General features: G+C 37.6%; 1 protein-coding gene across 1 annotated transcript in view; it reads right to left on the reverse strand.

The window, feature by feature from the left end:
- Positions 1-13,441, reverse strand: part of LOC143774986 (uncharacterized) — an 862,433-nt gene that overhangs the window by 707,888 nt on the left and 141,104 nt on the right. Inside the window, exons 3-6 of the mRNA XM_077262800.1 lie at positions 13,203-13,386; positions 11,413-11,572; positions 7,932-8,025; positions 5,065-5,238 (exon numbers count right to left, since the gene is read on the reverse strand). Of these exons, the coding sequence (XP_077118915.1) occupies positions 5,065-5,238; positions 7,932-8,025; positions 11,413-11,572; positions 13,203-13,386 (612 nt within the window). The remainder of the gene's footprint in view (positions 1-5,064; positions 5,239-7,931; positions 8,026-11,412; positions 11,573-13,202; positions 13,387-13,441) is intronic.

Genomic DNA, 13,441 nt, shown 5'->3' on the forward strand with positions numbered 1-13,441 from the left:
CTTGTATTAACCCAACTCCTATGATTTATAATGCAACCTTTTTATCGCATGTGACTTACAAGACAGTAGCACGGCACAGTGTCCCCCCTTTTTGAGCACTCAGCTTTTGTTACATTTATTCTGCATTTTCTATGTTTTTAACAAATTATCTAATAAAAATTAATTATTTTAGCTTATGCTCTGGTTCTCTTCATTCGGCTATTAATCATGTTAGTCCGAATTTTTGTAGTTAAGTTGTAAAAAGTGTCTAAAACATGCAAAAAAAATATGGTGTAAGTCATGGAAGAGTGTTTTGGCACAAATTCTGCCAAAATTCCTGCCATGTAGATTGATAACTATGTCATATTGTTATGTTTCATTGCTCTGCCTAATAGAGCAATTGAATAACCCTCCTGAAGATCAGGCAAGTATTTACAGCTCATGCTGCCCAAGGTACTAAGTTGCAACACTTCCAATTATCACACTTTTTGAGCAATCGTTATGATAAATTATTCAGTTTTAATCAATGATTAAACTATGTTAAATGATAATTGTAAAGTCTGCTCATGGTGATATTTGCAAGGTGCAGATGAATGATCCGAAAGAATTGGTTTCATTATGCAAATGACACTGATCAAATGCTGATCAAACTTTGATCTGAGTGTGAGCATAGTGTGATCTGATTCTCTCAGATGAACAGAAGATGGAGGAAGAAATCTCTCCATTCTGTCAGTTTGAGGAAATCGGTCTGCACTCAGATGTCATCCAAGTGCAGACAGCAGGTTTCCACAGACTCAATGACTTGCATGGCCGAATGCGATCAAAATATTGGATCAAACTTGAGCATTCAGTGATTTTTGTCTTGGACAGACTCTGTCCGAGTTAAAAATCGGACATGCTCACTGCTCAATAGAATAACATTGGTCCAAGTGTGATCCGATGTTTTTCCGGACAGAAAATATGCTCGTCTGCACCTTCCCAAAGAGTCATGTATAATGGGAAGTATAAGCCCCAGTGCAATGTACCAAAATGCACAATCTCTAAAAATAAGTAGCCTTAAGCCCCCAAATACCATTGAATACAATTTTAAGGAGAACTTGTCACCATAAAAATTCAGTTCATTCAGTAGGCATGATGTTATAAGACAGGTTGAGCTAAGAAGATTGATATATGACTTTGTGAGAAAAGAATTAGTATAACCATGTTTTCATCATTTAAACCTCTGCTCTTTTGTGGATTTTGGGTCCAGTGGGCGGTCCTATCAGTGACTGACAGCTATTTCTTTATGCACACTTATTCAAAGAATGCTATCAATCACTGGGACAAATATCCCAAAAAGAGCAGAGGATTAAATGATGAAAACAAAAATTATACTGATTCTTTTCTCACAAAACCTTTTTTAATCTTCCAATCTCCTCCTGCTCAATAACATGATGCATGTAGATTGGACTGCATTTTCATGCTAACAGGTTCTCTTTAAATACTAAAAGACTAAATAACCCTGCCATTAAGTGATTAAATAACAGCAACATATTGTTACTAAATAACACCACCATACCATGACTGGATAACACCACCAGTAAATAAATAACACCACCATACCATGACTGGATAACACCACCAGTGAATAAATAACACCACCATACCATAAGTGGATAACACCACCAGTGAATAAATAACACCACCATACTGTGAATAAATAACACCACCAGTAAATAAATAACACCACCATACCATGACTGGATAACACCACCAGTGAATAAATAACACTACCATACTGTGAATACATAACACCATGACTTAATAACATCATCATGCCAAGACTGGAGAACACCTCAATACATTGATTAAATTTCACCACCACGTGACTGGATAAAAACTATACCATGACTGGATAACGCCAACATATTAGTAAATAGATAACACCACCATACTGTGATCGAATAACACCATCATACTGTGACTGGACAACCCCAATAGCGACTGGAGGGGATAACACCATCATAGCGCAACTGAAGAACACGACCATACTGTGAATACATAACAACATCATACAGATACTAGATAACTCCACCATAACCTGACCGGATAACACTACCATATAGTTACTGAATTTAAATATTTCCATGTTTCTTTTTAAGTAGCCATATCTGTGCACTTTTTGGCCACTAGCATATAACAAAGTGTGGCATTTATTGTTTATGGGTACTTTGAGGGCAAGTTGGGTACATATACAGAAAACATAAGAAAACACAGCAAAATTTAGAATTTGTCCTACTCAAAGAGAATAAAACAATGAAGAAAAAATATTCTGTATCAACAAAAACAGGATAAGGTGCATGTGTGCGTATGTATGTGTGTAATTTGTCATTATTCAGAACTTAAACAACCTCAAAACTGCACCGTCTATATATATAATTGCCTAAGGGGTACTTCCGTCTGTTTCTAACTTCCGTCTGTTTGTCTGTTTGTCTGTCGCGGAAATCCCGGGTCGCCGATTTGTCGTGGCCGGCTGGCCGCGACCAATCAGCGACAGGCACAGAAAACACACCCACAGAAACAACATGGATCCCACACACGAAGTGTGCCGGTGTAAACAGATAGTTACCTTTACCCATGTATATATAAAAGGACAATAACGTATACTCCGGAGAATTAATACCAAGCAAAAAAAAAAGGAGTTCTATACAAAATTTAAAATGATTATTTTATTGTCATAACTTGTAAAAAAGACATAAATAGTCCAAAGTTTTTTTACAAAAATTACAATCAAAGAAGAAAAAGGAGACCCTAGTACAAAAAACATCCGAGTCACAGGCAATGGAAGTAAAAAGTACCATGGTATGAGTATAAACATAAGTGATCACCCATACTAGCACATAGAGATGTGGTCAAGGTAATTAATTTAACTGTACCAGTGTCCAAGTGGACATGCATCCACCACATACATAAAAAGCGCCAGTTATGGTGCAGCTATAACACAAATGCATAACAAAGTTCCTTACCCATGGTAGAAGTAGTTGTTGCCTGGAACTCCGAATACCCCCTAACGCGCGTTTCGCGTTGCTTTCTCAAAGAGGGAAAGCAACTTTGAGAAAGCAACGCGAAACGCACGTTAGGGAGTATTCGGAGTTCCAGGCAACAACTACTTCTACCATGGGTAAGGAACTTTGTTATGCATTTGTGTTATAGCTGCACCATAACTGGCGCTTTTTATGTATGTGGTGGATGCATGTCCACTTGGACACTGGTACAGTTAAATTAATTACCTTGACCACATCTCTATGTGCTAGTATGGGTGCTCACTTATGTTTATACTCATACCATGGTACTTTTTACTTCCATTGCCTGTGACTCGGATGTTTTTTGTACTAGGGTCTCCTTTTTCTTCTTTGATTGTAATTTTTGTAAAAAAACTTTGGACTATTTATGTCTTTTTTACAAGTTATGACAATAAAATAATCATTTTAAATTTTGTATAGAACTCCTTTTTTTTTGCTTGGCAGCGACAGGCACAGTCTGGCCGCGAATTGGCCCCTCCCTAATCCCCTCCAGTCAGTGCCCCCTCCATACTCCCCTCCAGTCAGTGCCTACTCCATACTCCCCTCCAGTCAGCGGCCACATAGGGTTTTAGCAGTCCATTACACGGAGTGCGTTACACCACGGCTTAACGCAGTGTAACGCAGTCTGTTAATGCTGCTATTAACCCTGTGTGACCAACTTTTTACTATTGATGCTGCCTATGCAGCATCAATAGTAAAAAGATCTAATGTTAAAAATAATAAAAAAATAAAAAATCATTACATTCTCACCTTCCAGTGCCTTTCCCACTCCTCGCGACGCTCCGGTCCCAAGAATGCATTGCGGCAATGACTCAAAATCAGGTAGCAGTCTTGCAAGATGATGATGTAGTGGTCTCGCGAGACCGCTACATGATCACGTGTTATTGCCCCAATGCATTCTTGGGACCGGAGCATCGGGAGGAGCATCGCTAAACGCCTGGCCTGGATCCGGGGGCCGACGGAAAGGTGAGTATATAACTATTTTTTATTTTAATTCTTTTTTTTAACAGGGATATGGTGCCCACATTGCTATATACTACGTGGGCTGTGTTATATACTGCATGTGCTGTGTTATTTACTGCATGGCCTGTGTTATATACTGCTTGGCCTGTGTTATATACTACGTCTCTGTGCTATATACTATGTGGGCTGTGCTATATACTACGTGGCTGTGCAATATACTGTGTGGTTGGGCAATATACTACGAGGCTGTGTTATATACTGCATGGCTGTGTTATATACTATGTGGGCTGTGTTATATACTGCGTGGGCTGTGTTATATACTGCGTGGGCTGTGTTATATACTACGTGGCTGTGTTATATACTATGTGGGCTGTGTTATATACTACATGGGCTGTGTTATATACTGCGTGGGCTGTGCTATATACTACGTGGGCTGTGCTATATACTACTATACATATTCTAGAATACCCGATGCGTTAGAATCGGGCCACGATCTAGTATATAATAACAGTACTGCTTCCTTAACCCAATAATAAACAAGTCTCAAGTACAAAGCATTTTTTTTAATTTTTCAGTTGTTGAATTTTAAGAGCCTTTGGGCTGTATGGGGTCTGGTTATTTCAGGTATGACAGTCGGTTTGTTAATTTAACCCTTTTCAAATACTTAGAGATTAAAAAATCAACATTTTTTCTGTTGGCTTATTAACTGATGATGCAATAATTTTAGATAAAGTGAATGTTCACTACCCATAGTAAGCTCTGCTTCATCATCTGTTTAGATTTTTTTTAGTCTAAATTATTTTATGTTAGCCTGGCTTCCTCTGGAGTCTACAAGTATACGATTATCTACAATGTGTCAATCTCCTATTGGCTTTATAAGGTTCTGTTTGAGCTTATTTATCTGATAGCCTTTGACAGTTCTACAAAAATACTTTCACATGCCATTAAACAGGCTGTTATAGTTTAAAAGAAAGAGTGAGGCGCTAAACAGGGGAAAGGCAAACAAGTGAGATATTATTTGTCCAGTTTACGTTATAGATTAAGTTCTAATTAGACTCACTTTCTACAATCTGTTTGATCGGCCTTGGAGACTCTGAAGCAATGAAACAGATTCTTCTTGCAATCCGGGGAAGCATATCAAAGAGAGACCAATAGTCTATAACAATAATAACATGTTCTTCAGCAGGATCAGACGCAATTTTCATTAACTCCCTTTGGTCAGCATTCTTTATACCTAAGTAAAAGGCAGACAAGATGTTAATAATAATAATAATAATCTTTAGTTTTATATAGTGCTAACATTCCGCAGCGCTTTACAGTTTGCACACATTATCATCGCTGTCCCCGATGGGGCTCACAATCTAAATTCCCTATCAGTATGTCTTTGGAATGTGGGAGCAAACCGGAGTGCCCGGAGGAAACCCACGCAAACACGGAGAGAACATACAAACTCTTTGGAAGGTGGGATTGGAGCCCAGGACTCCAGCGCTGCAAGGCTGCTGTGCTAACCACTGCGCCACCGTGCTGCCCAAACTTATACCTGTTTCCTCCATTTATATCAACATTCAATTTTGGATATTCACCCCCTATTTTGATAGGTACTACTTTCATAATAAAAATGTTGATAGAAGTATTCTGCAGTCTTAAATGATTATTAATTGTTACTGACAGTCTGTCATTAAAGAAAAAGAAAAGAGCATCTAGCATGAACAAAACATTGTATAAATAAAGCATGATGAATAAAAGGAATTTGATCATACTTACATATATTGTTTAAGGGAAAAAACTTTAATAAGAAGCAAGGAGAAAAAGAAAGGGGGATGAGATTAACCATTTAAAGGGGTTGTCCCATGAGCAAAATTCATTTTAATCAATAGATCTTGGACTAATAATAATTTCCACCATTGGATGTGTTTAAAAAAATGTTCCTGTGCTGAGATAATCTTATAAATGTGCTCCTGTGATGTACTCTGTGTCTGACCGTACAGGAAAATGGTCAGATCAAACCATATCTCCAGGGCAGGTGATAAAGCAAAAAAGTATACAGATATTGCAACACAGGATCACAAATAATTCTAAAACATTTTTTAAAAACAGGCAGGGAGATGCCTTATCTCAAAAAAAGAATCAGCTGCGATCCCCTGCTGTCCTGTCTGTATACCCTTTTGCCTCCTCAGCTGCTGTAATGTCTGCATACTCTCTTTACTCTCCTTGGCTTCCTCCCCTGCCCAGGAGCTGTGATATGATCAGACTATGTTCCTACACGGTCAGGCACAGCCATTACACAGGACACAGCAGGGGCACATTTATAAGACTATCTCAGCACAGGAACATTTTTTTAAACACATCCAATTGTGAAACTTATTATTCCAAGATCCATTTTCTTATAATGAACTTTAAAATTTACTTAAAAAAACCCCTTTTAAATTATTTTTGCAACTGTGTAAGTAAAGCATGGTACATGTGATTCCTGTCCTGTGAAATATATAAAGTAAATCTGAGGTTACAAAACAGGCAGTTTTTATTGTGTGTATTGATTTCTACTTTATTATCTTTCAAATTATTGTGTAATTGATTTTTTTATTTTGGTATGGATTGTGCTAATTAGTAATGTCTCAAAATCATGTTCCTGATTACTTAAAGATTAACCGTTGTTTTAATTTATGTTCCATAAATCAACAGTACACAAGAAAATAAGAAACATTGCACTATATCTTATCAGACAAATCTGCTTCTTTCAGAACTGATCATTAGTTATCAAAATTCTCAATTCTGAGGTAAAATCTGTATTCAGTGAAGACATTTTCCCATTACTGAGATGAGAGATGACAGATGCTGGGAGGAGGGAGGTGCTAGAAATAGGGCTCCTCCCTCTTCTATCGACATAGAATAGCATCAATAGCAGCCGGCATCTCCTATCTCAGTAATAGGAAAATGTGTCTTCGCTGAATACAGATTTTACCTTTCAGCTGAGAATTTGATAACGACTGCTCAATTCTAGAGGAGAAATCAGCAGTTTTCTCTTATAAAATATATTACAAAGTTGCTTATTTTCATTTGTACTCCTGATTCATGACATACCAATTTAAACGACAATTACGCTTTAATAGATGCAAATATTGTAGCAGTTCAAAATTACTTTTAGATTATGCTAATCATTGATGAGTTGTACGTATGAATTAATTTAAAGTGGAAATCCATCTGATTCTGAAGACATATAGCTGTGTTGGAAGATTTCAACAGATTTCCACAATACTGAACCACCAGTTCAGAACACAGGGGTAATAGCACTTCAGAGAGATCCCAAACCTCATTTGCACTGCTTACAGATCTCAATTACAGATTCACACAGGAGTGTAGTACGCTCTTCAAAGTACAACTAACTTTTCCATTAGAAGAACCACAAGATTTGTGATTCTCCTGATGAAGAAGTCAGTTTTACTTTGAAGCGCGTTGAGAATGAACCACTATACCTATTCCATACAGGAAAGATATATATCTTGGTACCGTGTTAGCCAGTGGATAAAAAACAATTAGAATTTAAAAGGTATCAACCACTGAGGACTCTCAATTCTAAACATTTTTCTATACCTGTTCCATTAATCTAAATCCTTTCTGGTCATCCTTATTCACTGACCAGCAACGAAGCATAGCCACCTCTCCACATCATTTTGGTATTGTCAGTATGTTAGAATCAAGTAAAATAAGTCAGCATAAAGTACGGCTGCAGTAAAAGAATTTGTTCTCTACTCTAAGGCTCTCCCCTGGATGAATTTATGAGGTCAGGAAAAACCTGACTTCTTATGTTAGATTCTTATATGTATGGTATTTCACTTTGACGTTCCAGGTGCTTATGTACAGTATATATATACATGTCCTCTTATGAGACTAAATAATGGTCTTGTATAGTTGGACAAATTCACAAACCTATAGCAAATATTGTAACTCCTCTATCCTGTAGCCGTTGGGCTTTCTCTTCTACCAAGTCTCCAGATTTACCATCAGTCAGTAGAAGAACAATCTGTGTAGGAGAATAATTGAATATGAAATAAAAGATGTTAGAGCTGAAGCACAAAAGATTACTTTAAACCTATTCAATATCTCAAAGGTCATTGAAGTTATGCCCAGTATCTTCCTGTCCTGGCCTTAGGCTTAAGTTAAGAAGGTATCTAACTAAACCCATACTATTATTGACCTGATGCCTTGGGTTATTCATGGCTGTGGCTTTTCCTCTAGTAAACCTGCTAGTGAATTCTTTGTTCATATACATACATAAACAAATAGGGGTCATATACTTGCTTACAATGGCAAAAAAAGATACATTACCCCTCCTATTGGGGATAGGAATAGGAAAAAGGTGGGAATGGGAGGGCAATATACATATAACACATTTTCCAAATCTTATAGAAAATATTAAGCTGAGTATAAATCTGTCTTCAATAAGCTCCCTTTTACTTCTATATGTTAGTGACTATCATTGTTAGTGATGAGCGAATATACTCGTTACTCGAGATTTCCTGAGCACGCTCGGGTGTCCTCTGAGTATTTTTTAGTGCTCGGAGATTTAATTATCATTGCCGCAGCTGAATGATTTACATCTCTTAGCCAGTTGATTATATGTGGGGATTCCCTAGCAACCAGGCAACCCCCACATGTACTTATGCTGGCTAACAGATGTAAATCATTCAGCTGCGGCGATGAAAACTTAATCTCCGAGCACTAAAAAATACTCGGAGGTCACCTGAGGGTGCACGGGAAATCTCGAGTAACGAGTATATTCGCTCATCACTAATCATTATCAGTCTTAAAGTGAATCTGTCAGCCGGATTTTGCTACCTTATCTGAGAGCAGCCTGCTGAAGGCAAAGAAAAGCTGAATCCAACGGTGTATTACTTAGATTGCTGGGTGCAACCATTCTGACACAATCAGAGTTTTTAGATTTAGCAATACAGCAGAGCTGAGAAAGCTAACCCCGCCCACACCAGGCTCTGTAAATACAAGGACCATGTCCGGTGAGGTGCTTATCACATCAGGGGTGTGTCGGACTAGCATGCGCATGCTGCTGTGCTCCACCAATAATAAGCTCCTGGTGCTATAACAATCATACATAACAAAAATCTGCAGACAGATTCCCTTTAAGATCTCTGTGAACATATTTGTCTTTGACAACTAACATTTCTGTCATAGCTAAACTTTCCTTTACCCAGGGCAAAGATTCATCCCCAAACTCATATCTAAAATGTAACTTATGTGTTTAAATAATTTTACTGGTATGTTATGTACTAAAATAAAACAATAAAATCAAGCTAATGACACTTCAGGAATCGCTCCATTTTACTGGAGTTTTGTAAGCTAGAAGAATTTATTTTAGCGTATTTTGATCATTACGTGCACACTATTTCAATGTTTATTTTTGCTGGCGATTTATTGGGGGTTTTTTTACATTGTCTTTTTGCTAGCATTTTACATACTTTTTTTAAAATTCCTTAAACAATGAAGAAAATACTAGCGTTTTTTAACCCCTTTCTGACCTCGGACGGGATAGTGCGTCTGAGGTCAGAACCCCCTCTTTGATGTGGGCTCCGGCGGTGTGCCCGCATCAAAGCCGGGACATGTCAGCTGTTTTAAACAGCAATAGCTGTCACCCGATTCACCCGCCGCTATTAACTAGTTAAATGCCACTGTCAAACGCAGACAGCGACATTTAACTACTGCTTCCGGCCGCGCAGCCTGAAATGCGTGCATCGCCGACCCCGTCACATGATCGAGGTTCTGCGATACTTCTGCATTGCAACCATAGAGGTCCTTGATACCTCTATGGTTACTGATGCCGGTTTGCTGTGAGCGCTCCCCTGTGGTCGGCGCTCATAGCAAGCCTGCATTTCTGCTGCATAGCAGCGATCTGATGATCGCTGCTATGTAGCAGAGGCGAGTTGTGACAGCTTCTAGCCTCCCATGGAGGCTATTGAAGCATGGCAAAAGTTAAAAAAAAAAAGTTAAAAAAAATGTGAAAAAAATAAATAAAATAAGTTTAAATCATCCCCCTTTCACCCCATCCAAAATAAAACAATTAAAAAAATCAAACCTACACATATTTGGTATCGCCAAGTTCAGAATCGCCCGATCTATCAATAAAAAAAAGGATTAACCTGATCGCTAAACAGCGTAGCGAGAAAAAAATTTGAAATGCCAGAATTAAGTTTTTTTGGTCGCCGCGACATTGCATTAAAATGCAATGACGGGCGATCAAAAGAACGTATCTGCACAAAAGTGGTATCCTTAAAAACGTCAGCTTGGAACGCAAAAAATAAGCCCTCAACGGACCCCAGATCATGAAAAATGGAGACGCTACGGGTATCGGAAAATGGCGCTATTTTTTATTATTTTTTTTTAGCAAAGTTTGGAATTTTTTTTCACCACTTAGATAAAAGAGAACCTAGACATGTTTGGTGTCTATGAACTCGTAATGACCTGAAATCATAATATCAGATCAGTTTTAGCATTTAGTGAGCCTAACAAAAAAGCCAAACAAAAAACCAGTGTGGGACTGCACTTTTTTGCAATTTCACCGCACTTGGAATTTTTTTCCCGTTTTCTAGTACACGACATGGTAAAACCAATGATGCCGTTCAAAAGTACAACTCGTCCCGCAAAAAATAAGCCCACATATGGCCATATTGATGGAAAAATAAAAAAAGTTATGGCTCTGGGAAGGAGGGGAGCGAAAAACGAACACGGTTAAAAAAAAACGGAAAATCCCAAGGTCATGAAGGGGTTAAGCAAAAATGCTACCAAACTCTCACTCAATAAGATGGCTGAGGGTCTTCTGGGTATCTTTTCAGCCTTCCTAATGTTTCTATTTTCTAAGTATAGAGCACCTTCTTAGCAAAATACAACAGAAAAATGCATGCAATTTCTTTTAAACACTTGGTGTCTTTGAAAGTCTGGAATGTTTCAAAAGACGTTCACAAGCCTGAGAATAAAAACAGCTCTCTTAGCATGTTTTACACCTTTTTTTAGGGAACAATCCAAAACATGGTGAAATAAGACACAGTTTTAACAACAACCCTTTACTATTTAATCGCTTTGTCCTCCTCTCTTCATAAACTTCTGTGGGCAGAATGTAACATTCGTACGTGAGCAAATAATCCTGGTTTTAGTGTCAAAGTATACTTTTAGCACTGTTTCAGAGTGATCATTTCAGGAGGCAAAAGTGAAGAGATGTGGCTCACAAGCGGCGAAATATGCTCTTATAAGATATATAACAACGTTTATTCTATTTGCATGTACTGTTATGCTAAGTTTTTGTATCTTGCCACTTAGACACTTATATCAGTACATTGTTGCTCCCTTTTTAAATAGATGTAGATAATTCTGAGTAATTTAAACCACCATTGTTTCTAATTACCTTTGGCACATCTTCTCTTGAAATGGATGGGTTAAATACTCGATCTGCCAGATAGGCAAGGGCTTCTCCTGTCTTTGTGTTCCCTCCTTTGTATTCAACAGCTTGGAGTGCCAACAACACTTCTTGAATAGTTTCATAATCTGACAATTCAATGCTCATCCTAGGATTATGTAAGAAAGTGGACATAATACAAAATGATTGCAATTAATTTTAGTGTATCAAATTTTTTATGCAAACATTCTTTTAGAGATGTATATCAAGTACAAAGTTATTTTGTTATATGAAATATATTTTCTTAAATTTTGCAACAATTTTCTACTATTGCATGATGTAACTGTTACGATTCCGAAATAAGTAAAGATGGACCCATAGAGTAACATGTTCCATGCACATGAACTGGTATTTGTATATCTATATATGAGTGTAGAAGTGTAATCTTTTCTTGTAGCCATTTACCGTATATCGGCATAGAGGGCATGAAACAGGACTAGGACAATAAAATTCACAAACTGACATGAAAGGAGGTGAGATTTAGAAGGTAGAAAAGGAGGATAATATATGTGTATACATTTATATAGGTGGGTAACAGGGAATCTTTCAGCAGGTTTTACTATATGAGTTGAAGACAGCAGGAGATTGAGGCTGAAACACAGAGTTCAGGGATGTGTCACTTGTCAAAGATTGGGCTGGTGTTTACTAACTATGAAGGATTTATCACTAAGAGATTAGCATTGGCTTGCTATATTAGTCCGACAACGCCCCCTCCTGTGATAAGCACCTCACTGTCTATAGACTTTGTACATACAGAGCCTGGTGTGGGCGGGGTTAGCTTCCTCAGCTCTGCTTCATTCTAAATTTAAATACTCTGATTATGTCAGAACTGCTTCACCCAGTAAACTAAGAGATACATCGTTGAATTCGGTTTCTCTTTCCCTACAATACGCTGCTCTCATATGAGGTAGCAAAAACCTGCTGACAGATTCCCTTTAAAGACAGTTTTCCAATGAAAGCTTTCCATTCCCTTATACTGTGAAAAAAAGCAGCTCTGGATATGTTAACAATAAATCCGTTACAAATGGAGGGGAAATGTCTTCATTTTTCATCCGCTTTTAACAGATGCCACATGGGTTGTGATCTGCAAAAACAGTTGGATATCGGACATGCACGGAGTTTACCAGATAACAAAAAATCTGTTAATAACAGATTTGTGAAAAGTCTCACTAATGGGTCAAAGGTGAAATATTAAAAAAGGACAACACAGGCTAAAAAAACTGAAATGTGCCCTAAAAGAAGAGCATTCATAAGCACAACTAATTAGTGGTCACTATTTACACCCTAACACATATTCTTTTGATCGACTGTTAATTACAGGGAAAATAAAATACAGGTCAAAACTAACTAATTCCCACAGTTACCAATCCTACACTATGTTTTCATTCAGAAAAATACAGTACATTTTATGGAAGGAGAGCAGCATATACCACATTCAATTATGATTATGTGGTATATGCTGCTCTCTGTGGTATAATATTTTGTTAACAAATACTTCCAAAATAAGGTAAACTTTCCATTTTACATTATATCATCCAACCTCACATTTAACAGTGAAAACAATGGAATAATCAATCTATTTTTCAATTTCTTACTGCAATTATCTAAATTAAAAAGAAAAGAGATGAATGATACAGAAGTTGTAACGTGATGTCAGTAAACTGAAGTAAACTGTGATATGAGAAAATGATGTGAATGATTGTAACCATTGCATGTACATTATCAATATGATGTGATACCTTGGGGAATCTCCATAAACGGCAACTCCAAATCGAATCCCTTCCTTTCCAAGCACCTCTGTATTCTGGAAAGAGCTTATCATACTTCGAATAAAGTCTTTAACAATCTGGAAGTTGTCTTCTCCTACGCTCCAAGACTCATCTACAAGGAACACGATGTCCGCTGCCTCTGCAGACCTGCAGTCTGTGTAATATCAAAGCACAGAAGTTTAAGCTGAATATGACATCAGAAAATGACC

The sequence above is a fragment of the Ranitomeya variabilis genome, chromosome 5 (assembly GCF_051348905.1).
Source record: "Ranitomeya variabilis isolate aRanVar5 chromosome 5, aRanVar5.hap1, whole genome shotgun sequence".
Classification (NCBI taxonomy): Eukaryota; Metazoa; Chordata; class Amphibia; order Anura; family Dendrobatidae; genus Ranitomeya; species Ranitomeya variabilis.